At 40.4% G+C, this 27,976-nt stretch overlaps 1 protein-coding gene across 2 annotated transcripts; it reads right to left on the reverse strand.

Moving 5' to 3' along the window:
* MGARP (mitochondria localized glutamic acid rich protein) lies at positions 1–27,412 on the reverse strand. 2 transcript variants are annotated; one of them, XM_074867334.1, is made up of 7 exons: positions 27,219–27,412; positions 25,353–25,456; positions 24,195–24,297; positions 19,331–19,564; positions 4,923–5,081; positions 4,157–4,205; positions 1–1,580 (listed from the first exon to the last, which is right to left on the reverse strand). In XM_074867334.1, the coding sequence occupies exons 1-6, from the start codon at positions 27,301–27,303 to the stop codon at positions 4,159–4,161; spliced, it is 732 nt and encodes a 243-aa protein (XP_074723435.1). In that variant the 5' UTR covers positions 27,304–27,412; the 3' UTR covers positions 1–1,580; positions 4,157–4,158. The 2 variants fall into 2 exon arrangements, with proteins under 2 accessions (XP_074723435.1, XP_074723434.1); XM_074867333.1 differs by having other exon boundaries at positions 4,905–5,081.
* Positions 27,413–27,976: the final 564 nt, after the last annotated feature.

Genomic DNA, 27,976 nt, shown 5'->3' on the forward strand with positions numbered 1-27,976 from the left:
TCAGACTAAGACTTTTATTCCAGTAGCTTTGTCTACAAAAATTGCTTTTAATCACAGTGGCTTTATCCTTTAAGCAGAAGGCTGTGGTATGGCTTCTTGAAGCTCAGGAGCCTGACTCTGCCTCTGCATTATTCCAGTTATTCCCTAAGCAGGTACAGGGGCTGTATGTTTGTTGGAGCACTATTATAATTTGCTTTATGATGGGGGAAGGAACACGTGTTGCTTTGTGCCATGGGTAGGAATGTCATAATGCTGTAATTTCCCTTTCAACATTTTTCCAAAGTTCTGCTTGAATAGAAAGCAGTCAGATACACCTTATAATTCACACTTTTGATATGCATTGTGTATAATATACCTTATTTGGCCCTGGTTTAGAATGGTCACCATTCTGTGATGGCTGTAATGCTTTTTAGCAGGTGAGGGTCTCAGTAAAAGTTTCATAGTAGATGCACACTCATGCACATGCCCATCGCACAGTGGAGCATTAGGAGAGCATTATTCATTTATTATTAAGATAATACTAACAAGACAAGATTATTTAGCTATTCTGTTCTTTATTAGTCCCTAAGAATCCTTGTCCATTTGAACACCTGTGGCATAGCCTTCCACGGGGATGTTGCTGGCCACCTGCAAGCACTCGGAGAGGAGCTTTACCATAGCCTAAATTGCTCGTGATTTGTACAAGAGTGGTCTCTGAAACCTCCATGTTGTTACGCCACTGCTGCACGCCACTGCTAAGACAGAACAACACAGAAAGACTACAGCAAGCTGAATAAGGTTTGGTGGGAACGGGGCCCAGCAGCCCCAAGGTAGGAGCTACCACTTCGATCAATGATGATAATAACTTCAACTGGTGTTATTTTGGTTTTTGTGCTATAAAATACCTATTGCTACTACTTGCAAACGGGTTTTGTTCACAAAGCAGGAGCCTTAAAAATGTTTACTCCTGGATATTACTGTGCAAGGAAGGGCAGCATCTAAAATGTTTATGCAGGGGGAAAATTCAATCTTGTACATCCAAATGTCCTATGCTTACAATTGCAAATCCAAACTTGGGAGCAAACAAGGTTGTTATTTTCCCTGTGACCCAATTTAAAAATACTAACAGGTAATTTTTATAAGATTTTAAAGTAGCTAAAACCTTTTACTTACATTTTAGCATGGAATGTTACAATGGTATAATTATGGACCACAGTTTGGACCAAAAGTAAGAAATCAATGTACATAACAAGACAACAAAGACCTAGAATGAGTTCACTTGACACGGTCTCAGTTAAGTCTACTGCTTCTCTTAGCACGTGTATTTATTACATGCTGGGTGGTGCTCTGACAGTTATTACTGAATGCTACTTTCTAAAGCAGAGATGTTAATCACAGAAGCGTCTCTCTAACCAAATTAAATCATATTAGGATGTCTGTTGCAGCACTGAATACTGGTCCTAATGAGCAGTGTGTGGTATGACAAACTGCACAATTTCTTTTACGTCTCCAAGGAAGAGTATGAGGTTTCACACGGGAATCAGCTGGATGATTGCCACAAATATTTCCATTAAAGTTTTCAAAGGCTTCAGCACTGCTTACTGGGAGAAAGAAAAGAGAATCGGGTTTAGAGGAAGCAACAATAAACAATGTTTAGCAACAGACTTGATTCATCAGGTCTTTTCTTTGCAAACATTCCAAGCACACCATAAATTTGACTGCAGGTTATCAGTTAAGTGAATTACAGCATATAAACACTACTGCTGCATAAATCGTGCTTATCTGATGGCTTGTGAAAACCTGCTCTGCTACCACCAACAAAGCCCAGTTTCAAGGAATTCCCTCATCTTCAGCCGTGTTGCTCAGGTATAAATTAATTCCCCTGCATGCTGGGCACATTCCACTAAGCCTTACTTTACAAATAGTTACTTGCTTAACTTTAGGCACGAGGTAAACCAATTGTGTTTGCTGAGATTACTGATATAAGTAGCTTCATAGCAGTGGGAATTTGGGGCCAACAGCCACACACAGTAGAAAGGGCAGCAATAGTATATTCTTACTCAGGCATGCTCTCAGCATCAATTCAAGGCTTCATCTGAGGATCTCATCCATTACTACTACTTCCATCCCTTCACCCAATAATTAGGGGTTTTTTTTAAATGAACTGGATACTAATTTGATTCTCATATCAACAGTCTTTTGGTTATTTTTTTTGTACATTTAATTTCCCCCAAAATATGATTTCTTTTAAAGCAAACTGAAAGTTAAGGTCTGTACCCTAAGTGCTTACAATCAAAACATACACTAAAAAAAAAGATTAGTTCTTTCCTAACTGGGAATGCATTGTGGCTCTTGACTTGTAAACAGAAAAAAGTCAGGCTAGCTTTCAATCCAGCAGCAAACTTCCAGCACTAGTAAAATGCTTTATAAACATTTCTCTTTTTTTCCCTCCCTACAAGATTGAATTGGAATGTAGTAACCTTGTGATGCTATATTCATGAAAAGACTTTTTTTGTCAAGAAGAGCCCAAGCAGTTTAAGCAGAATTCAATGGATGCATATTATGGTAGCAGATTCATCTATTTTTCACCTATTTTCAATTTGTTCCCTCAAAGGTGCTTCCTACAGCTTGCCTTCCCTCCCACTCCCACCCCTTTCAGTCACCATCTCTGCCTTCATTAATTGAATTGGGACACACTGCGTATTTGTTGTCTAAATCAAAATCTGGAATAACAATGCAATGATTTCTAGGGTTGCAAGATGTTTACAGGGAAAAATAGAGATTCATAACTCTATTGCTTTCTCTATATCTCTGCATTTATGTGTCCCAGAGCGGAGTGAATTTCTCAGTAACTTCTTTTTCTGATGGCGATATCCTCAGGTGCCCTTAGCTTTCACTCTGAGCAAAAATAACAGCTTTGAGAGGCACATTATTGCAACATTTCTGCACATCTCACCCACATTCCTTAAATATTTGCTCCCCTTCACATCATTATTCCTAGTAAAACACAAAAATTCTATTTGGTAGAGGAACATATCTTACACTAGCATTTTGTAAATTACTTTATAATTGTGGGCTTGGCTTTGCTTTAATTTTTTTTTCCTTAGTTTTGAATGCTAAAACAAGATGCAAAAAGACATGCAGTTTAAGAACAACATTTACCTTTTATCACAAAAAGATAAGGGGCATTACCTTATTCTATATTGCAGTGGATGATAGAATAAGCAAACATGCATTTGCAAAGGACTCAGAATATAATGATAAGGTTGTGTAAGTGTATTTAGAGCACATGTTTTGAGGATGCAATGAAAAATAACTTTCTTTGCTCCATTTCCTTCTCCTCTTGCACTGGTGCTCCAAAAATTAGAGTATGAATTGTTAACTAGCAGCAAAAATAATTCTGATAATTCCTGACCTGGGATGTTTATTTGCTCACCTTTCAGTTGTTTCTATTCTAGTTAATATCGTTTCTACCAAGATTCATGTTCATCTTTCAGCCAAACTTTTGATTCCCTCAGGCTTCTATTACCATCTTACAGTCCATTTTGGAAAGGTGAGTCACAGGGAATGGCAAAATAGTAAGAATATTGTGGACAAAGTATTCTATTCTATAAAGTTATAAAGCCAGCTGGGCAAGATACTAGCAAAATAGTAAGAATATTATATTCAATATTTTTCATTAGCACAAACTAAAAGTGCAGAGACACAAACATGAAAAAATGTCTTCAACAAAAACCAGTCCAGCTGGTTACAACTTCACCAGGTTTATACTGAGGATAACAAGAGAAGAGTTCACTTGTATAGGGCAATAACCCAGAAGTCCAGCATCTATATAATTAAACCAATGTCCAAAGAACATTTTTTGCCTAGAAGAAAGCTACAACTCTTGGGTCTTTATCCAGTTTGCATGGGACTAAGATAAAGCCATAAATAAATACTCAGTGTGACAGCTGATATAGAAAAGTTTAGAAAAGCCTCTAAAAGATGTAGCAATCATTCCCAAACAATAAGAAAGACTTCAGTTAAGTTCTTTTTTGAAGCGTATTTGCTGGGAGCAGAAATACAAATTCACCATCAGACTGCACATGCAGACTTACCACATGCTGCAATTGCCACTAACTGAGAAAAAAAGAAGGGTGAAGAGCAGGAAACCACATGTTGCAATTGTACTGTGTACCTTTAGGGTTCCTTAGCAACTTCTTCAGGTGTCTCCTCCTCCACAGAAACTGAAAATAGAGACACAACACCAATGAGAAACATTGGAAACAATTTATTCGACAACAAATAGTTGAGTAAGTTGTTTCCTTTAGTCCAGAAGGATCCTCTGGACTAAAGGGACACAATTTACAAAGTCATATTAGGTGCACAGACATTTTTCCTTTTAGCTTTTTAATTCTAATTGTAAAAGAGTTTAGAGGCCAAGCTTCTAAACTCGTTTGAAAATCTCCGCAGTGATGATTTTAATACACATTTTTCTTTGCATTCAATTATATCATTCAACTTCAATAGCAATATAAGATCATTTGTAGCTTCATGGAAACGCTGTAAGGTTCATAAATACCACATGCTCTATATTTTTCTTTACAGCAATGTAATTTAAGACAATTCTATCTTTCAAATTAAGTCAGATGTTAAAAAAGTGTGTTACATCACACGCAGCACAAGGGAGAATTTCTCGTTCTTAATGAGCTTTACATCTAGCCACTTAGCAGGGCACTGAGCTCAAAGCAGCCCCACGATCCAATTTAGCAATACCTATTTCTACTGCAAAGCATATAATTTCAAAATTAAATTTTCTGCTAACACTACGATGCCAAACACAGTCATTGCTAGCAGCCACATTGCATCACTTGAGTTCTGCGTGCTCTTGCAGCTACTTCAGTGCAAACAGTCATTAGTGCTTTTCAGAGACAAAGGTTTCAGACCCAGCTGTGCTCCTGCACCTTCTGAAGCTTGCCCCGACTCCTCAGCATCAACGTCCTGGTTCCTTGAGGATGTGTCAGAAATCTCTTGAGCTGCTGAGGCTACTCCTTCCTTGACACTGTCTAGGTTTTCCTCATGGGCAGAAGAAGCTGCAACATCCAAGACTTCACTCACAGTTTCTATGAATCAAATTAGAGAGATAATTGTCTTGTCTTTCCATTCACTGGCATAAATGAGGGGGAGCAGTCAAGGCTCACAAAGCATGAAGTACCTGCCTAACATACATGTTTGAAATAACTAAACACAACAGGATCTATCAGACAATTAAATTTTATCATGCAAATAAAAGTTTGCAAGCCGAATTCCAGAGAAAATTTGACTCCTCCCAACCCCGGGGCAGAAAACTATAAACATGAGCTCTTTGCCTGTCTTTGGACAAAGGTAACTATTCTCCAATATGTGTATTCTCTTGAAGATACCCTCATTTTATTTTCCGATTTCTGTCAAACTATTAATGATGTGCAAGATACTAATAGTAAAGTGTCCACGGAAATAATCCTAGTCTGATCAACACCACAGGACAGTACACATACACACCACATAACCTTGTCATGGGCATGAAGAAATATCCTAACTGCGATTCCAGTGTAGTGTGATTGCCAACTACCGATTTTTTGATACTTCTTAAGAATAAAGCAATCTATCTGTATAAAAAGTCTGTCACAGGTAATATGTTTATATACGGATACACTCTGCAGGGAGACTGAACACATCATCCAGCAGTTACATGTTAAATTTTGAGTAAATTCTCTCTTACCATGTTCTTCTAACCTTCCCGTTGGAGGTCTCCATCATCACACACCTTAACTGCTCAGCCAGCTAAGGTCTGCAGGGACTTTGTTGTTATAAATTGTGTCCTATACTAAACTACATGTATATTAACTACAGCTAACTAAACGGCTTCATTAGAAGTTCCATAAATGCAGTAAATAGGAGTTTTGTAGAGCTAGCATCCCATGCCTTTTTCCAAATATCAGCTTGCAGCTACTTAAATACAGCATATTCTGAACATCAACTATTTCATTTTATTTTGCAGAATACCGACTGAATTTTGAAGAAACAATTGAAAAAAAAATCAGGAATTGATACCTTTGCCTTTATAGGGAACAGCTATGAAATACAAATAGTGTATCTGAAATTCAGAACATCAGATATTTTATAGCTAGCATAAATACTTTATATAGGTAGCAGAGATATTTTATAGCTTGCCATAATGTAATGTATTTGTTATGGTAATAAGTTGCTGATTTTGAGTTTGTAACATCAAACATTTAGTTTATATTACCAAAAACTTACTCTCTGGCTTACAGTATTTCATCTTGCTAATTTTTATTTCTTGTGATGTTTCAGTGTTTTAATTTCTTTTGCACTAAGAAGAGTAGATCAGTAAGCAAGTAAAGGCAGCAACATGGACTTTCCTTTGAATGGGAATTGTGTTTGTCACCTACAGGAATACCTGCCTTGAAAACAGATGTTAACACTTAACACCATTTGTACTGAATGATTTGTCTCTGGTCTGAAGCATTCTTTAGGGCTATCAGAAAGCCAATGTACTGCAACAAAATATGGATTCCTCCCAATGTGTCTATCCAGGTCTCTGCAGAGTAGCCATCACTCCCTAAAATACAAAGGGCCTTGTTGCGATAGGCATTGCATTTTTGAAAACCTATGTCTGTACATACAAGCAATTCTCCTTGGTTACTGCAGAAAACTCCAGCTGGTACTTTTATTCAAGTGACTTTCACATCCATTCCTTGAGCACGTGTGGCTAGAGCTTCGCAGGAGCCACCAGCCTGGTGCCACAGCTGAAGTGCTCTTTTCAAGAAGAGAAGGCTGGCAGGAGCTGGCGGTCCAAGCGCACTTCCTCAGGGCAGCACCAGACACGCCATCTCGCACCTGGTCGGGTCGTTATCCGTGCCTTAAGGCACTACCTCCAGCAAAGATTCAGACTGGCCCATGAGGATCATTCTGGCATCATTTCTTTGGCTTATGCAACTCCAGCAAGCTATCTGTCTTTTGGTGCTTTGAACACCATGAGAATAAGAACCAGCCTTTAACCATGAAGGCTATTTTGAGCATTAATCTGACACATCAAAACAAATCTCGGTGTATTTTTTGGTCTTGGACCAAAAGCTCTGTATCCCACTCACAAGGTTAACACGTTTTTCTCTGTCCTAGGCAATTGTTGTGACTCCAGGCCAACACCAGATGAACGATGACCTGGCAAGCTGAGAAGGAGTCCCCTGTCTCATTCAGAATCAGGACTGCCACACGCCCCTCCTCTGCAGGAAACAGCAGGCACGCTGCCCAAGTCCCTCGCGTCCTCTCCTACTGATTAGCTGGTAGCACAAAGCATTACAAAGTTTAAGAACTTCTCCTTTTTGTTTCCCCGGATCTTAAATTTAAGCTCACTGCAATTCCCCACCACCCCCTCACCTTTTTTTTTTTTAAATCTGCATGCATTTTGTATTTTTCCAGTCCAGCTTAATCTCTTGCAGTTGATCTGCGTAAAATCATGCAGCAACACCCTACTTCATAAAAGAGATTTTAATCTATACCTGGTACAATGATTACTCATTTTCCATAACTCTTGGAAGAAGGATTTTACTTCTCTGTCTGTCCAATTATTGCGAAGTTGTTAATAAGCCTGTTGTGAAATTCTACAGCAATTAATAGATGTAATTGAAATCATTTCTAACTTCTGTTAGTTCAAGTACTAAAAAAATTAAGGTTCTTTATTTTTTCAAAACAGAGTTGTAGAGGAGTTACAGCATCTTACACTGGTTCCGTGTTGTTTTCTGAATGATGATCAGCTTGAAATTCTGAAGTCCCCATATTTCCTTGTGCAGCGATGACTACGACCCACTTTGTCTCCCTATGCCAGCTTTCTTACAATTTCTACAGGCTTTAACCGAACAAAATAATCTGCATTGTGCAACGCTTCTGTGCAATGAAGACACATGGTATTTATGTGCTGTTCTTATTATGTTTTCCACTGAATGCCCAGCTGCTTTATTATCAATAGTACACAATACTACTTCAGCTCCTTAACATCTTTAACAAAACACCCACTTGGCAGCATTCTGGTCAAATTTATCTCAGTCAAATGATGATTCACCCTGACCCATACAATTTAAAATCTGCCCAAAATGGAAATGGTCTTGATTTTTTTAGTTTTTTCATATATTCACGGAAGTAGGGTTGTTTGGTTTTTTTCCTTGGTTCTGAAGGCAGGAGAGGAAACCCCCACATCATTCATCAATAGCACTGGAGTTAAATGGTTTCATAATTTTACTGTTTTATTGTTTGGTGTGTTGTGTGTGTCCCCCCCCCCCCCCCATCTTAGTAGGATGTATCACTCTACAGAATACAGTATACACTTCACAGTTTCACACAAGGTGTTATACTGGTAGCAAAACATCAGCCTTTGTGTGTAATATTAGCTATGTTTTCCAAACAATCTGTATTTCTTTTTCTTATGCTTCTTCACCAGGCATTTGTCAATTTTAAGTTTTCCCCTGTGATAAGCAGCTAAGTCCCAGTATCAGTGGCTACAGTTTTCTTCAATTTTGCTAGGCATTTGTATATACTATTGCACTTACAGATCTGAATTAGCTTAACTTTCTTGTGATTTCAACAAAAGATAATATAAAATAATTTTGAGACTCAGAGAAATCCAACTAATCACGTTTACTAACTGTAGGCAAGTGGTTAGGGTTTGCACATTGCATCAACAGCTGTTCTGAAGGCATTCAAAGGGATTTTAACATACCGAGGATTTTGAGGACAAACTTCCTCAGGCTAGTTAGACCTCCGACATATTTCCACTACGCAACCATCAGTACCTAACTCAACATCTTTTTAATATCCATTGATTACTTGTAACACTGAACCCTAACAAAAATATCGTCTGCTTCTGCCCAGGACAGTTATATACACTCTCAGGTGGTCTTTAGCTCCTCTGCTGTACAAGATAACCATTTTGAGAAGAAATACATCCTTTCATATTGCTCATGCAAGAACAGAACATGGCTGGAAAGCACCATCAGCACATTACATATGCACCAAACACAATACCAAACCATTTATGTTATGAAAACACATCTGGTTTGAGTTGAGTAAATACAGAAAAGGAAATTGATTTTACAGACAACAGGAAATTAGGTTTTTGGTTTAAAACTTTTTTTTTTTTTTTAAATAAGGCAGTAGCATTAGGTAGCTTCAGTAGCTTATTAGCATGATATCCAACATCTAGCTCCACCTAGAAGTATAATTTTTAGGACACTATCCCTATCATTTCAGTGGGGGAAAAAAAAAAAAAAGCTGCTTTCTGTATAGTTATTCCTGCTACTTTAAAGACACAATTTTTACTCTTACAAGTACTACAGTTGCAGCACTGAGAGAGCAGGACTGTACAGTTCTGTGCATTCACAAGAGAACAGAAAACAGGCCAAATCCAGGGCAATTCTGCATCCTCATGATGGTCAATTGAACTGTCTGAATATTAGTAAGCTCAGCATTTCCCCAGAACAGAGAAGAACGATAAGCAGGGACTTGCATGCCCTGTGTGACTGACTCATCTTTGCTCCAGCTAATAATAAAACCCAACACCCACACACAGAGATTGACTTTCTCCTGCTTATAATAAAAAAACCCAACACAAACCCCATGCATGTGGATTGACTTTCAGAACCCAGATCCTACTGCTTGCGTAGCCTCTTCCCCCAAAGCTTTCAAGAATTTAAAACAAGCTTTCCAACTTTCCTGGGGGAGTTTTTATGCAGAATCAGCCTGGATTAAACCAGCCAAAATTAAACCAGCTCACGCTGGCAGTCATATCCTACCCCCTGGGAAACAATATGCTATAGGATTATCTTGAAGCAGGCAGGTGAAAGGGAGGTATGGAGAGAACTGAGTTGGCACTGATGGTAAGTGGAATCTGAAATCTGCCAAGACTTGGTTCTTGCAAGACTTTTTGTGGAAGATACTGTTTCTGATAGCATTTCTACAGGGCATATGTTATCAGGCTTTAGCGTTCAGTGTTCATATAGCGGGATTTTCCAAGCTGTGTTTCACACCACATACCATGTGTGAAAGCCAACCAGCTGCCAATTGTCCAATAGTTATGTATTTACAGCAGCTTTCAATGACCACAATTCCTGAAGAAAGCAATAGGATATATGAGATCGAGGAGAGGAAGAAGAAACCAGTAGTTGACTACTTTACTTATTCCACACATCTACAGTCACGTCAGCACTGCCAAGAGGAGTAAGCAAAGCCGAGAGTGAGAAGTTCTGCTCCTCGTCTAAGCAAGCTTGCACTTACTCTGGGAGCAAGGTACTTGCCCTTTGTTACCACGCTGAGGTTTCTTTAGTGCTAATTTAACCTACTGCTTTAAAGCTTAGAGCAGCCCTTCCAAAAAATCAACCACCTTAATGCCAGGGTTAGGTCTTCACAATTCCACTGAAGTAGCAGCTAGTTAGCAACCAATTGTAAAGAAAACAAACAAACAAAACTTAATTTAGATGTAAAAAGAAATCATTCTAAAAAGAACTGCTATCCTCTTTCTTCATGCAGATGAAGAGCTTTACCTTGTGAAAGAAATACAGCTTTCTCTTAACATGTAAAAATAGAGGAAGCTCTCTCTCACAGAGCAGCATTAAAAGAAGGAAAAGTCCAAATTTTTAAAAAAGCATGGGGGCACTCTTGGAATTCAGAATATCGCTCCTACAGCAAAAGCTTTACCATCTTTGGCCAGTCAACTCAGCATCGCTGCAAATGCTCTCCTTGTACAGAGTGCTTTTGTGTTGAAAATTTTTTTATTATTTTTAATATCTACTGATACCGATTTACAGATAACTGATACAAATAGCCTGTAGGCATAATTAAACTAACCTGTATATTATATTTTTAAACCTTACTGGACTTTCAGCTTTCACCTTGTATTTTTAAGTGGCATTTTAAGTATGTTTTCCTTATTTATAATACATATGGAGAAGTCAGCTGTTTCAGATTTTAAAAGGAAATCTATATTCAATTTTTTTCCTTGCCTGGGGAGAGGTGGGGAGTTCTCCCCCCAGGATGGAAGTTTCAGAAAAAGATCATACAAGATAACCACAGCCTTCTCAGGAGTACAGCCTACATTTTTCCCCCAGTTTTTCATTTCTCTATTACTATATATAAAACTATCATATTTTGATTCTAAACCTAATCCTTTGTTTATTTTAAAAGTAGTATTATCAGTTAAAAACATCAACAAAAAAATCTGAACAGGTACTGTTTTCCTGCAATTTTTAAAGATATTTTAAAATACACTTTTCTGAGTGAAGCATTTAACTTAAAGCAATACCCTTCATATCGTGAATTACTTTTTTTTATGCAGTCAAGATGAGGCTGGTATCTGCAATGCAGGATGTCAGGTTCAATTACTTTAAAAAATACTCTTTGCAGAAGAATTTGGCTTTATAAAGCTAAAATAATACAAGTTAGCCAGCATAATACAAATGGAATCTGCCTGGAGCACACAAACCAAAGCTGGAGTACAAAACAAAGCTCTGATATTTCAAGCTGCCTATAACATAACCAATGTAACACACTAATTCCGAAGGGAAAAAAAAAGTCAAATTTAATTGTAAAACAGAAACAATATTTCAGTTACAGTCTTTTAGAGAACCACTCATACCAGAATGTGATGCTTTTGTTTACATAAAGTTTCCCCTCAGTAAGGTCCACTGAGGGTCTCAGGATGTCCGCTGAAGCGTTAAGACAGGCAGAGGAAAAAATTCCACATTCCTTTTCATAGTTTAAAGACCCACTAATGGAAAACTGATAGTGGTGTAGAATTCACTTTTAAAAAGTCAAATTCTGCCATGTTTGAAAAGTAATTGGAGAATGTATTTGAGGGAGACTGCAGAATAGAGCACAAGAGGTGGGGGTACCTGGCTCCCTCAGGTCTAACCCAGGGAAGAACACAGCAGTAGCAGTAAGAAACTGGGATTCCCTTTAAGGCCAACTTAACATATTTTGTTTCCATCGTCAGTTTTAAGGAAAATGGAAAAGAAGTTCGTTCAACAATGGCTTTTGTTTTAAATCCTGAGGTGGTGGTGACAGCTAAGGCCCTTTCCTTCCCTTCCTTCCCTCAGAAGCCACTTGCGACCCCAGGTACAGCTGACTTGGGTTCAGCACCTCCTCCCTCTGCTGACAGAGGCTCAAACCACCATCAGCCACATAAGCAACAGGAAGAGGGGGAAATAATAATCACCAAGTCAGTTTGGGGCAAAATAGGCAAAACTGTGCATATGTCCCTGTAAAGTGAGCAAGTGCTTCAGGTTCCGTTGGCCAGGACGACACAGGGAGCTCAGCACGAGGGCTTGCAGATACCCACCGGGAACATCCCAAGCACCAGGAACGTCACTCAGGACTACCTGAAATGCTCTCTCCCTGCTCATTGGAATTTTATTCAGTGACCATTTAAGATTATAACCAGCTAGAGTAAGTTATCCATCTCCTCGGAAAGGAAAAACACTTAATACCTAAACATTGGGCTTAAAAAGGAAAAAAAAAGATCTATTGTATGGTTAACCACAGACCAATGCCTCTCTCCACACTGAGAACTCAGCACTTGAGTTGCAGACAGGAAAAAATAAACCTCTCAGCTCTACGTGCCAAACCAAATCAGAGAACTAACAATTATTTAGAAAAGCAGATTATTTTTCAGTCTGATCAGTTCCTTGAGTGCACAGAACAGACACTAGTGGCTGGCAACTGCCGAAGCCCACGTGGCTCTCAAGGAATTGCTTGCGGAACTGGCCTGGCCTGACCACCCTGTTGTTCAGACGTGGCATGAAGGCAGCCTCAGCCTTCCCTACCTAGCAACACCTCACTAGAGCCCACGGGCATCGGGAGTTTTCACCCTTTGGCACTGCAGCTATTCCATAAATTAAACCTGAACCAGAGGCTCAGATCCCAAGGAAGGCTGGGATTTCTAATAATCCTTCCACTATAAAAATATGACAGCTTTTTCTTTTTGCAAGCTATCCATAAGGAATCCAGATAAAAATCCATGAGGTCCAGCTGAGAGCCTAAACTATGGCATTATGAAACACATTTTTAAGAAAAAAAATTTTTCTTCACTCCATACAGCAAGAAAAGAAACAACTTCATTCAACCAAACATTTCACAGGTTGGTTGTGCCTAATGTAGGTCACTAGTTCCTAAGAAAAGCCTCATTAGTTCATACTAATGACCAAAAGACTCACTTCAAGAGAGCTTATTCTACAATGGATGATTAAAAAAAGATTCAGAGATGCCTGTAATGGTTGGAATGAAAGCATAACAGCATATACCGCATTAATCCAGAATAGTTTATAATACCTCATGTAAATCCAAGTATATAATTTTATATTCTGTAACAAGGATTTGTAGCAATGAGAAGAAATTCATATTGTGTTTGGCTGGTTGTTTTAAACATCTAGTCATTGCTTGGAACGGATCACAAGGAAAACTAGTGCAGGTTAACATAAACAGCATATATCCAAATGCACTAATAATCTGATGTATGAAATCCTTCAGAAGTTCTAAAACACCTTTTAATTAAAGTTAGGCATTTTCTTTAACATTCTTCATACAAAGTAATGCACCAAGTTTTACCCACTTACATTGCTTTCCAAGGAGCAACCAAAAGTTCAGCGTGCTGTTTTTTGAAAAGGGTGTTTCTCTCTGCAATGAGAAACACTGCCCAAAAACTAATTAAAAAAATCCACATCATTATCACTCAGGTTTGAACTGCCACCACAGGACAGCAGAAAGGAGTCCCTTTGGTCATTTTCTCTAAAGTAGGATACTAATAGTATTAGTCTGCATCCTGTATTCACAGAAAATTTTCAAAACCACAGGTAATACTACTTCAGGTAAAATAAATGCTAACAGTTTTTGTTGACCAAAGTGAGTTCTTGCTTTCCAATCTAACGAAATAAAGTTATTTTAGGATTCTTTTTAAATCTTGACAATGAGGTATAAATATTTTATTAATAAAAAGCAGTAAGTCCATTTTCTCCTTAATAGTGACAATCATTTAAGCATTATTCACTTTACGTCCTTTTACCAGCTTTAATCTTTTTTTTTGAGAAGCTACTTGTCGCCTTGTTTTACAATAGACAAATAGGGTGAACAGTTATTTTATGTAGTTCTCCCCCACTTATTTCTTTGCACTCTTAGCTGGGAAATTCTAGATTTTCTTCCATTTTACTGGAATCTTCCTCCCCAGCCCAGTGCATGCTGTAAAATGCTCTTTTCAGCTAAGCTGATCAAAACCAAACAGTTGTGTCTACAGATGCTCACGACTTTTACAGAAGTCTTTTCTAAATATTGTTCACATTCTTCCTACAGAGATTTTCCAGTTATGCTGTGACAACTCATCTGCAAGCTCAGTTTTATGAAGGAAAAACAGGAGGAAGAGAGAAGAGACTCATGGCCAGTGTATGGCAATCAGAGAGATGCAAGATAAAGACAGCAGCCCATGGGACAGATAAATAAAGTGATACATGTGAAGCAGAAATACCCAACAGAAGTTCCACAGGTAGGGATACTTCCCCAGTAGGATAATATTTGCATAATTCAACTTTCTATAGCCTAATTTAGCTAGTTTAGGCTACCACAATCAACGGAGAGAAAAAAATCCTCTAAAAGGAGATTCAGAATAGAGAACCTTTATTACAGGTGGTAATTAAGCACAGACTTCATCAGATGATATGAATGCTTTCCCTGATTCTGTCTTCTGTTACACCAATCTACACCTAGAGACCCATTTCACACCATGACATTGTACGTATGAAAATGGCAGGTAATAGGCCTGTTATGAGATGCTTCTGATCTATACAAGCGAGGCTGAGAAGGGCAAAAAAAGCGTAGTTATTTTCACGAGGTCCAGCTGTGAATCATATGTATAATCATAAGGGATAAGGTCTGTCCAGCCCTATCCACACCGCATCTTGCCCCAGCACCTAAGGCTGTAAAGAGCTGCAGGTTAAACAGCTTTTCCTCCGTCCTCCACCTCACACAAACAAACGCCTAGAAGGATGTGTTTGTTCTACAGAGCAACGTCATTCTGAAAGCCTCTCAATAAGTATGAGCAATTGCAAATTACTTCGAGGAGTTTTCAGCAATCTTCAAAATACTCCCAGTGTCACCAGCGTCCCAGAGTTTGGTAACTCCCCAAGCAAAGACAATGTACACTGATCACATCGGGTATTTTTGTCTGCTTGGCAGCACTGTGCAATCGGGTCAGCAAAAGTCCTGTCCAGAAAGCAGTAACTCCTGTCCAGAGCAGCCTACATTTGTTTCTCTAGGCTGCAGACAACTGGCATTGTCATGCCATTTGAAGCTTAACATGGAAAACACTGGCACATTCACACTCTAATCCTCCCCTAGTTACTCACTCAAACGGTGTTTGAAATAACAGAGAAGAGACCACATCCTTCAATATTTACAAAATTAGGAAAGAACCTACGCTACAGAAGTCAGGAGTCCAAGAAAGCACGGATTTGGGCTAAGTGCTTTTGCTATTCCAGTTAATAATGCCAAAACCTCAAGCCTCAGTACTAGAGTTGGAGAAAAGTTTATAGGGGCAATCCAAAAACTAGAAGTCACAGATGCAATGACACTGCCTCATCCAAACAGCATCTTGCCAGTCTGTGCATTTTATAGTATTTGTTCTATCTGAAGAAAAACTGATCTTAATTTATGGTCCCCAGACACAGAGTACACGAGAAGGAGAACAGCAGGAGACTTACCAGCACCAGGCAGTAACCAAGAGTGACAGCCCAACTAATAAAAAAATATAGAAAACTAGAATTTAGAAGAAGCTAAAACGTTGGTAACAGAGTAACATGGCACAGTACTTTTTTTGGCAGCAGTATTTCACAGAATTCTGGATAGCAGTAGTGGGTTGTAAATTGCTTTAATTGAGGCAAGAAGAAAATTCCAGCCATGTACCATTGCAATTAACTTCCTAAAACTGAAATTACCCCGATTAAGCACTAAGTACCTACCTCTAAGGTTGGGGTTGGTTTTTTTTGGTTTGGGGTTGGGTTTTTTTGCACATCCATGTATAATCACACATACATATGCACATGTACTGAAGATGGAGACAAACGTCCATTGACACCTCGCACTTCCAAACATTACAGAAAGCCTTATAGATTAGAAGAAACAATTGTATTTGAAAAAGCAGAGGTTTACTGGTAACAGTAAAAATACTCGCACCTTCATCTGGAGAAGTAACATCAAGCTACCAGCAAAACTAATAGAAGTTATTTAAATAAGTATTCTATTTCAAAGTAAGCTTGACTTTCCCTGGGCAGTTCTGGAAGAAAAATCCTTCTCTACCTCAGTAAATGTAGATACACTTTTTTCCTCTAAATGGAGAGAACAAAAACAACAAAGATGTTTAAATACAAAATGGAAAGGTATTTCCAGAGGGATTTTAATTATAGAATTATTTTTTAAAAACACAAATAGCTGTTGACTGCAGGTAAACACTGAACAAAGATAGAGAGTAGAGAACTTTTGAATCAAAATACCATCTTCTTATATTTTAAGTATTATGCCAATGGAAACTAGCTTTTACGCAGCTTCAAGGAAAGGGATACTGGTGTAAGCCTGTGCGTCTAAGACCATGTGCTGCTGGTTAAACCCTTCAAGTGGTCAAGAGCCAGAGGTCCCCATCAATTCCTCGGAGATCCGAGGGCCGAACTGGTTCAGCGGTCGTGCTGCTCCCCTGCAGCTGCGGCCCGGAGGAGCGGAGCAGCCAACCGCTGCGGTGACCTGGCGGCAGGAGCCTCTGCAGCCTCCCAGGCAGGACACGGGTTACGCAGCAGTCACGGCAGCTTAGTCCCCGTGCGGGAACCTCATGTGAACTGCTTATAAGATCCAGAGGGTTCACCCTTCACTTAGGCACACCTGTTACAAACAGTTATTTACAACTGGTGACCAGTGGCATGTGAGAACCGTTCTCAGAAGCAAGTTATGGATCAGGTAACGCTACACCAGGGAGAATGCTCCCTTGCTTTAGAGACTAGTAATTACCGAGGGGAAGTACAACTTCTGCCGCTTGATATGAAATGCTTTAGCTAATACGTGATATCCTGCTTAGGGTTTGGAAGGAAGATGGCTGAAACAACACGCAGAAGTTTCTCAACAAGTTTATATCCCGCAGGTTCATTTCCACCAGCTTTACCAAAGAGCAAAGAATAGCCACTGCAGCAAAATTTGACAGAGGACACCTGAAACAACCCTCAGAATCCCTTATAAATATCAACATAACAGAAGTGTTGTTCTAGTGCTGTTTTCTTCCGTAAGTATGTTGCCAGAGAAAATAGATTTAAGAAATCAATAATTTCTAGATAGCACATCCACTTCCAGTCAACACCAGCAGGAACTAACAGTTAGAAGACGTATTTTTCTCCTCTTATAAAATGGTGACCATTAGCTACATGAAGTTGCCGTATCTAGAATTAGATCCTGAGACTTAATCTACTTATGCACAATGTTTCTCAGGGAAGATCACAGCTGCTTCCTCTTCAATCGAGTGGCAGGAATATTTACCATACGGAAGATCCTACCCTATCCAGCAATTAACAAATATTCCTAGACAAGCATTGTGAAAGGAATATTCAACCACTTCTAGACACAAGGAAGTTCCCACTCCTTAAAGTGAAATTTTGCAATTGCTCTGTAGAGCAACATAGGTAAACGCCGCAAGAGACATTGCAAAACATCTTATAACTCTTAACAGCTCTAATTCACTAACATTAACATATACCAGACTACTTCCTTTCTAAAAGAAATGGTCTAAATATTCCATAGAAATGGAAATTTTTAAGGCTCTAGGTATTTTAACTATTACCTTATAAATATTTTTACATGTAAACAGTAATAGTCACTACAAATATACTTACTTGTACTTTTTATTAGCTGTATTATTTTTAGCGGATTGGACCAAGTATTGTTTTAAAATGCTATTTGTAATGGATTGCTTTGCAGACAGGCACAGGAGATACTCACACATGAATTAACATCCCATTCATACCTACACCTTTCACAGAAGTCAGCCATTTGAAGTGCTGCACCATTTCTCAAGTTAATCTGTTAAAAGGGCAATTAAGACACATCCATTCCTCACTGGAGTCACCAAGGAAAAAGGTGAAAACAATTCCAGGATCTGCAAATACCTTTCAAGGTACTATGATAACCTGCCATGGACTAGCAATTAAAATATTTTTAATGACAGTTTGACCTGTGTTTTAGACATATCCTCTCAACTTGATGTTTGTTTTCTCAAAGTCAGTCAAAAATAGGTGTGCAGTAAAGATTCCATGTTTAAGTCAAGCTGAAAACTGCTTCAGCAGTCTCATCCTTGCTACAGCCACACTGAAGTCTTCCCTTCCAAAGCAAGAATTAGAAGGAAGTTTCTCTTTCACAATAGGCTGGCAAGTTTTGTTGTTGTTTTGGTTTAACTGAAGTCACCAGATGCAAATGTTTGATGCTTTCCTATTGACTGAGAAATTGCAGTTGCTTTATGTGCGTCCCTTCAGCTCAAGCTGAACAAATCAAGAGGTAAGAGGATAAGTCATTGCTCTATCCTTACAGGTTAGTAGTAAAAAAAAAAGTGCTAAAAAATCAAGTGAAATTATAATCCTGTTATTTTGTGCAATTTATGGATAGGTTTGCATTTTTATTATTGTGATTTTTTTTTTAAAAGCACAGTAAACCAAAATATATCAAAGGCCCTGAAAGTTCAAAACACTGAATGTGTAGCCACTAATCGATTAAAGTTTTTAACACCAATTTGGTGTTTTATCGAATTTTGAAATTTTTAGTCTAGTATATCCTTAAAACTGAGATCATGACAACATTTTCGTTGCTATGGAAGATTCTGTTGAAGTTACATTGACAGGAGAGCTATAATTATCTAGCGTGAAGATCTTAGGAGCAGCTAGTGAAATAAAGTGTTTAGATTCCTTAACAAACCCTTAAGAACCAGGTCACTGAAACCACTGTTTAACTTATTATATTACGTGCTCACGTTCATATAAGATCTCAAAGAAATGGAATGGGATGGTAAATAAACTCTTCATCACTAGTTTTAGACAGTACCTCTGGTGCCACAGGCAGCATGCTTTTAGAGACACTGATTTAATAAACTTAATTACTTTATGCTCATGATATGTCAAAGAAACACCTGAATTAGTTTTCACTGCAGGACAAACTCTGTTAGGAATACTGACATTTGTTCTTAATGTTCTGCAGTAAGAGGTAGAGTTTTAGAACCCACAACACACACACTCAAAAACCGCATTCACAGGTTAACCTTGCACTGCAGCAGCTTCTGAATTAGCAGCAACTTCCAAATTAGCAGCAGCTTCCTGCTGTGCTTCCTCCACAGCAGGGGATGCATCTGGAGCTGGTAAGTCATTCTCCCCTCCAGCTTCTGGGGGTACCCCAGCACTCTCATCCTGTGCTGTGGGTCCAGCAGCAGCTACCGCATCAGCCTCTTCCGTGGCTGTCTCTGCTTCAGTGACTTCAGCCGTCTCTTCTTCATCACCTTTTAAGGATTTATTTAATACAATAGAGAGAGTAAAGTGCATGCATGCAACACAAATTCACCAACTACTTTTTACCATCACCCTCATTTCAATTTAAAATGGAAAGCTAAGCTTTGGGATCAGAATTTACAAACAAAGTCAAGAAATCAATAATTAACCCCCCCATATTGTCTAATGTGGCACCAAAAAAAGACGTTTACAAGATGAGGAAACCATATTCTTAATTACTGAGTTTCATAAGTGCTTCAGTGTAATAAGGAAAGAAACTGTGGCTTAAAGCAGGTGATTGCAAGAGGTGGGAGTGCAGGGAAGGATAGAAAAGGACCCCACCAAGTGTTGCTCCAAACCCACTCTGCTGAAAGGACCAGTGATAATGCACTCACGGGCGTCAGAGGGAGCAGGATTCTTGCCCTGTTCACACCCAGCAGCAGAATTACCACACTGGGAATTAGACATTTGCTACCACTCTTAGAAGCTCTTATGGAGTTTACTATCCATCGGGCTCACAGTTTAGGAGCACTGCACACCAAGGTGTGCCTTCAGTTTGCACAGGGCTATTTTCAAGATGGCTAATTTGGCTGGCAATAGCTACAATAACGCCGAGCCCAACAAGTGATTAGTTTTCAGATGGGTTTTGTGCCATCTCTTAGCTCTACGCTGCCGCCACAGGTACTCTGCTACCCCTACTCACCCCGCCTTCTTTAAAGCTATATTGAATGCCCTGTGAGCCCTGAAAAGAGCCATAGCACTCACATAAGAAAGGTAAGGTCTGTGGGGCAGAATAACCGTTAATGAAACTAGGTGTACGTAAGAAAATAACTTGCTAATTTTAAGTGGCCAGCATTAATTTTGCTGGAGATAGGACCACTTATGACTGACCATTTTCTTTTTACGAGTCCCAGCTGTCTCTGAAAGACTTGTCTACACTGCTATGCATCGGACTCTTTAGAATCTGAAAAACCCGGTGTTTCCCAATCATGCATAACTTCAAACTCTGCTGAGACAAGTCTTTAAAAACTAATAGCACAAAGCAACAAAGATGCACAATCACCATGCAAGCGTGCACTAAGATCAAGTTAAAGAAAGCAAGCTATACACCAAGTGTTCATTGCAAGTTTACCACTAGAACCAACTCACCATGTGAAAAAAATAGAACTGGAAATAAAGCTTGTAATACAGTGTAAACTAAGTGAGAACAGAAAGGAAAGGGAAGAGCTTGAAGAGACATAGTCAGATTTTATTTTATTCTTTTGTATCTGTTTAAAAACTGAACAGATCAGTTTTAATTTTTGGTTTTCTTATGCTAGTGCAAGCCTATCTTTTTTGTGTCCAGGTTTAAACACAAGTCTATTCATGGCTCAGTAAAAATCAAAGCTTTCTATTACGCAACCTGATCATGTCCCTTTAAGAGAATGCTATATTTCAAAAAAACTAAATTGATTACACAAAGAACAGACTAACAGCCAAGCTCAGCATTCAGTACACTTTATTGGACAGTCAAATATAGAGTGCATTCATTCAGAACAGCCAGCTTCTCTACCTCAGAACTGCCTTCTACAAAGCAGATTCAGTAATAAGCTCAATATGGTTTGGCCTTGCAAACATAGGTAGTTCTTTTAAAGTCTCACAAGTATGGAGTTTTACAATAGAAGGTATAAAGTCATCCCAAGGTAGGCTGCAAGGTACGCAATGGTGAACGACTGTCCTTTGTTTGTATTTAACTTCCGTGGGTTTGGAAAGAGATTTCCCTTGTATTTTAGTCTGGAAAGTGTAAAAGCAGAGTATAGATTAGAAAGATTGAATCAGCTTGCATCAAGTTAAAAAGAAAAGTCATTGCTAAAAAAAAAAGGAAGTCAGGAACAAGTTTAAAGGAGACACACGCAAATGCAAGACAAAACTCAGTATTTGCTGAATAAGCAAGTAAAATGTTCTGCAAGGTAAACATCATTTTACAGTTCAAATGATGTCCCAGATTTCCTACTGCTACTTCGAGACAGGCTTCTGCCAGGTGCTTTTTAAAATCTCTTCCTAAATTTGAAAATAGCTTTCAGTTAAGAAGAGCTACACAAAATTCGCTATTGGGGCTTTTTTGAATGTCTGATATAATTAATTAAAATACCATTAAATAGAATTTTAACCCTGCAATAAACAAACAGGCCTAGAATAGCATTTGATTGTTTCTCTTGTTTTGACAGCCTTGTTTGCTCCATGCAGTTCTCTATAACAGATATTTTGGGTCTGGGCACAAGGGGAGAATTTTCCTCAGGATGAGAAACCACAAAAATCACTCATATCAAGAAGGTCTCTCTCTGATCAGCTGCTCGCTAGTATTAAGTTCTTCCAGCCAGAAAGTTCTTCTCTTACCACAGGACATGTAGCAACTATGCCATGAATGTGTTGTTTGACATGCTGCTTTTCTATCCACCACTTCATATTGTTACTGGTTTAACTTTATATTGTTGCTGGTATAAACCAGCACTGGTTTATAGCTTATTTTAAGCTTGATTTTATGTGTCCCTTAAAAAAAATCTAGATTACTTCGAGAAGAGAATTTTTAATTGCTCTTATCAGCAATGCTTACTGTGAAAAAGCGTAAGGACTAACTGAATCTAAAGAATGCGTTGGGAAAGAAGCTGCAGTGGCACTTCTGGGAAAAGCAATACTAGGGTAGGATTCTGTGACAAGATACACACAAAAATATGACTCTGCAGGCAACAGGGGAAAAGGGGAGGAAGACAGATGTTAATTCTTTTGAGAAAGCACACAGAGGATTCCATAGGAAAAGTAAGAACAGAAGCCTCTTTTGGGAGGATACAGTTGGGAATGGTGAAGGATTTTAAAAAGAGCTGATTCAATGATAGTTTTGTATTGTGAATTGGAATTAGCGACTCAGAAGTCCAGTTAAAACCTCTGGGTTGAGCACTGATTCAGAAGTCCAATATTGAAAATAATATAGGAAATAAGGTTCACTGTACGGCCTTAGAAATGTTTTGGACTTCCTACAGTCAATAAGAAGGGAGGCAGCAATCATCTGCCATTGGGTGAGACATTTATGTAAGTTACTAAGCAGCACAAGGCATCAGATTATGGGATGTCTGGAGAGTACCTGAAGTCAGAATTAAGGAAGTTAACAGAGCACTGAGTACTCTTACCCCAGTCTCGGGCAACACAGGTATAGCCTTCAGTGGGTCAACAGCACCACTGACTCTGCAGGTATCCCACTCAAACATTTTGGTAGACTAAGGTTAAAGCTCAGTACCTTGCAGAAGTGAACCTTAAGAGAAAAGAGGGAATATACCGGCATCATTTTGGGTGCCCTAAAAGCTTTGCTTAATGCTTTCACATCTACCACGTTCTTCTGACTATGTTAGTCAGAACATAATGAGTGTAACCCTCATTTCTTCCCTGAACAGCAGACGACTCAGTCACTGGGAGAAAATACCTGCTTTGGTCCTGGTTAGAGTTCTTATTTTGGGGACAAGGAAGGATTGCGTTAAAATTGTGGCCGAATTCTCAGCATTTAAAGAATTGAATTTAAAAACTGTATTGCTTCCAGCTGCTTAAGAGAAAGGAAATTAAGGTGGTTTTGCCATTTTAAATCACAAAATATGTAATTTTGAAGTTCTAAAACCAGAGGACGTGTTGTGGAACTTCATGATTAACAACTTCAAAAGAAATCATTTTAGAGGCAGACAAATCAAAGCCTGTTCTCACACTGAAAACAAAACTTCAACTCAGCACACTTTATTCAAATCTATTCTTTGTGTGCATGCACATAATATTAAATCAATTCGCTATATGTCAACATCAGAAAAAATAAGGAAGAGCTTCAACTGCTACGACTTCATTCATTCATTTTTTTTAAAATAACAACTAAATACAAATATAAAGATCCTTAAGAAGTCATTTTTTCTAATTGCTTTTCCTAGCAAGGCCATGCTTGCCAAAGTTCTATCTTTTATATTAATGCCTCCATAACACTAATTGATGTAGACAGAGACAACATTCCTTTACAAGTATTTGAACTAACGTGGTCTAATTATTTGAGCATGAAGAGCTAAGTAAGGATTTGCCATACATTTAGGTGGTGTCTGCATGTCATTTAATCCTAAAGTAAAAGGGACAAAATCAAAGCTGTGGGACAAGAATAGGTCCAATTTACAATATTTTTTCAAAAAGTAGTTTTTTCCTGTTGAATTGTGATCCCTGATGGCACGTGGCCTGGAGCCAAACTGTTAACTGAGAAAAAGATACTATCTTCTTCCCCCCCAAAAAACAAAGGAACAAAACTGATTTTGACAGCATTATGCATTTAGTCAAGTTTCATTAAGCTTCCAGTAAATCAAATGCAAATACCCAATATACAATTAACGGTTCACACATCAACTCTTTCCATCCAGAGAGACCCCTTGATCACAGGCCAGATTCACTGCCTAAACGTTAAGTCCATTCCCAAAATTTGTGCAGAAGGAGCTTTGTGACAGAACACTGCACAACCACCTTTGTCTTTACTCCCACTCGCAGAGCTCAGACAAGGACCTGGACAGGGTTAAGGCCCGATTAGACAATCCAGAAAACTGTTCCAGATCCTTGTGTACCCAGGGAACAAGAGAGAAGAGCTCAACTCACCCTTGCTTGACCAAGGTTTGTTTTTCCGCCCTTCAGCTCTCTCCTGAAGAATATTCAGATGTTCAATATACTTGGTGCGGGATGAACTGACTACTCTGTAGGCCTGAAAGGAAATTATACCTAAACTTATTGCTACATCCCTACAAAGTTGCCAAACAAAAAGAAGGGAGAGGGAGACAAGGGTTTTTAAGCAAGTGCTAGTCCTCATCTTAAAAAGCATATCCAATTATGCTAAGTAAGGTTAAAAAAAAATCTATTTTGCTATACTAACATATTTGTCCATTTCTTATTTCTCCACTGTTAGAAAGCAAGTACAATATACCACGCACCCCGCAGTGTTTCAGGAATTGAACACAGTATTTTAAAAGACAATTACAGTCAGATTATTTTTTAAAAATACTATGGTAAAAAGGTGACAGCAGGAGCATTTGTTATTCCTCCAGATATGCAGTCACAGTAGTTTGATATTTTGAACAAGTAGAAGCTACTTACCATTCAAGAGGATTATTTTGTGGGAGAGGGAAACATGTCCCCCTCTGGGATGTGCTAGTCACTACCTCACTATCTCAGATTTTGGGGGGGAGTGGAAGGAAGCTACAAGATGGAGGCTTTAGGGACAGGAAGCACAGATTCTGACATATTCAGATGCAGGGAAGAGAATGATTACCGAAAAGCTTGACAAAAGTAGATGTTTACAAAAGTTTAACATGCTTTTTCTAAGTAACATGCTTATCTTTCTTTGTGCCTCAATTAACGAAGTTCATAACCCTCCCCTTGCACCTTCAGTAAGCTTACTTCACATCTGTCTTGCCCACTTTGAGATATTCTTAATGTTTGTGGTTGACAAGAAGAGGCAAGGGGTTAGAGGCAGGTGCCTTACTCCCTCTTTGGACACATTCATTTCACAGAGTTTTAAATATATTTTCCACTAAGAATGACAACAGCAGGTATCAAAGTAACAGCAAAACAGGCAAGCAATAGGCATTCAGTTTCACTAGTTCTCTCGAACTGATTTTTAAGTTAGACTGTATTTAATTATATGGTACAACAGCCACATTCTATTGACCATTTGCGACTTGACCATATTCTTTAACCCAGAATACACCTTATACCATGCCAACTCAGAGGGCACAAACAGCCCCATTCCCAAACACTTACATAAAATAAACCACCAAAAGCAGCAACACCAGCTAGGAGATAGTAAATCATGTTCTCTCCAGAAGAGCCAGGAACACTCCCAGATGACATCTGGCGAAGAGGCGCTATAAAAACCATTATTGAAATTGATGTAAAGTGCAGCTAAAATACGATCACAAAACAGAATGATGGAATCTGAACATTGTATGGGAAAGGATGATTTTTAAAAAGGTGTAACAAAACAGAGAAGTACAGCTTAGCTATGTTTAGTACAACTGAGTAACACAGGGCGTGGTGCCTAACTGAACCAGGTACATGGCTGAGCTCCTCCTAAGAGTGTAAGGTTTTCTGTGAACTACGCTGTTTGCCTCTCGGCTTCCAGGTACTGGAGGCAGTCTATATAGACTCAGAAACTACCTGAGGAATGTCAAAAAAAAAAAAAAAAAAAAAAAGGAATGTAAAAAAGTTTCCGCTTAAGGTATGTAGAAGAATTAATCTGTCCGTATTCAGTCTTGATGCAGTCATGATCAGCAGAGGTAACAAATCCCCTTCAGTTTAGTAACAGAGCGCTTCACAAAAAAGTCTTTTCCATCGAATGCACATTCTTTCATTCTCAAATAGACTGCTAACATTTAGATACACGCCCAGAACCCATAACCTCAAGTATTGGCCAAGAGGGCAGACAGGCAGGATTACACAATTCTACCCCTGAGCGAGTGCATATTCACTATAATGGCAGTGTTAGCCATTTCTTTTTGTTCACTATTTCTGTAGTTTTGATGCTTGCTATAGCCTCAGATTCTTCTGTACCTCTCAAAAAGAGACATATGAAAAACACACGTAATTCTGTTGGTCAACAAAGCTTTCAGCTAAATTTCATGGCTTCATCCCAGATGAGTAGCGCAGATGAGAAAGGCTGCTCACTAAACATAAAATGGCTCTGAGCATTACAATCGGTAGCTGCAAAAAGAGTCTCAATCTCAAAATATTGCCACCGTGCGCCAGATTATGTTCAGCATCATCTGTCTCATGACACACTTTTCGGACTCCTCTTCAACAGCCTGGCATCCTAATGGGTCTTCTTACATTTATATATATGTTCTGTAGTAGTTTCTCATTAATCTCTTCTTCCCAAAGGCTGCACGTTATAGGCAGGAGAGCGCTCAGAGAGCCTGCAATCACCCAACACGGCCGGAATATTTTTTTTGCTCCTGGTTACACAATTCCTGATGCGCCAAAAGCCATGGCTGCACCACCGCGGGCCGATCCGCCCGCCCTCCCGGCCTAACGGGCCGTGCGGGCACACCGCCCTGGCTACCCCCCTAAGGGCTGCGGATTGGGGGGGGGGGGGACACCCCTTCATTTTTTTTGTTGGGGGATGGAAGTGAAGCCAACGGCAGCCTCCTCGGTTCAGGAGGGGGGCGGGGGGGGACACCTGCCCGCCATCTTCCATGCAGCGGGGAGGGGAGAGGGGAGGGGGGGGGCACGTCCCACCGCAGCCACCTCACCCAAGGGCGAGCCGCCCGGCCGAGCACCGCCCCGCTCCGCGGAGCAGCGGCCGGGACCCCGCCGCAGGTTTCGAGGCAGCCGGTTCCCGGCGGGGATGGATGGATGGATGGACGGATGGATGGACGGATGACCGACCGAGCGGCCGCCCCGCCCCGGTTCGCTCCCGCCCGCCCGTCCCCTCACACCGCGGGGACCCCAAGCCGGACGCTGTAACCCACCGCCCCAGCGGCCGCCCCACGACCTTCGCGCCTGTCCCCCGCCGCAGAGAGGCGGCGGCGCGTCACCGTCACCGCCACCCTCCCTGTCCCGTCCCGCCCCGCGCTGTCCCGTTGACCTCTACCCGGCCCCGGGTGGCTCTCCGAGGCGGTCCCCGCGTACCACGCTGCTTGAGGCGGCCGGCAGCAGAGGGAGCCCTGCTCAGGCGAGAGGCCAGCGCCTGCGAGGCGGCCCTGCAGAGGTACATGGCGGCGGGGAGCGGTGCGGAGCGGAGCGGGCCCGGCGGGGCGCTGGACAGCGGCGGGGCTGCGGCGGCCGCAGGAGACACCCGTCCCCCCGCCCCTGCCCCGCGCGGAGGGGCGTGGCCAGTGGGGGGCGTGGCCTGTACAAGCCCGCCCGCCGCCCCCCCCCCGCCCCCCGGTCCGGCGCACCTGGGCGCCGCTGCCGCAGGGGCCGAGGGGGAGCCGGGACCGGCCCGGGGCTCGTCCGGGAGCGCCTTCCCGGAACGCTGCCGCGCCCCAGCTTCGGTGGGAAACGAAACACAGGCCCTGGGCCTCAGCGCTCAAACACTCGACAGGCCCAGAATGTCTTTTCCTCAGAAAGATCGCAGGGCTTGCATTTACCAAGGAGCGGGGGGAAGACGGTGAGGAACCTCTTACTGCTCTACTAAAAGAGAAAGCTCTCCAAGAGTTGCCCTTCGCCATCATTTCCTGGAAAAAAACCTGGAGAAACCATCTGAATTCACAGCAAAGGGCACTCAGGTGAAAGACGGGGACGGAGGAGCTCCATGCTGGTAGTAAAACACGTGAGGGAGTAAATCCCCACGGTGGGATCCCGTTAGCTGGTGAAGTCACGGGCAGCTCAGGGTCAGAGCCGCGCAGCTGCCCTCCTCCTCCTCCCCCCTATCACCAGATGGTTGC

Source organism: Strix uralensis, chromosome 4 (genome assembly GCF_047716275.1).
Source record: "Strix uralensis isolate ZFMK-TIS-50842 chromosome 4, bStrUra1, whole genome shotgun sequence".
In the NCBI taxonomy this organism is placed as follows: Eukaryota; Metazoa; Chordata; class Aves; order Strigiformes; family Strigidae; genus Strix; species Strix uralensis.

What these genes read in the sequence shown, in the direction of transcription:
- MGARP (XM_074867333.1), bottom strand. Translation starts at nt 27,303, where the DNA reads ATGTACCTCTGCAGGGCCGCCTCGCAGGCGCTGGCCTCTCGCCTGAGC. An exon ending in CGGCCGCCTCAAGCAGCGTG is followed by an intron (nt 25,457 to 27,218) that starts GTACGCGGGGAC and finishes TGGTTTTTATAG; the next exon opens with CGCCTCTTCGCCAGATGTCA. An exon ending in CTTTTGGTGGTTTATTTTAT is followed by an intron (nt 24,298 to 25,352) that starts GTAAGTGTTTGG and finishes ATTTCCTTTCAG; the next exon opens with GCCTACAGAGTAGTCAGTTC.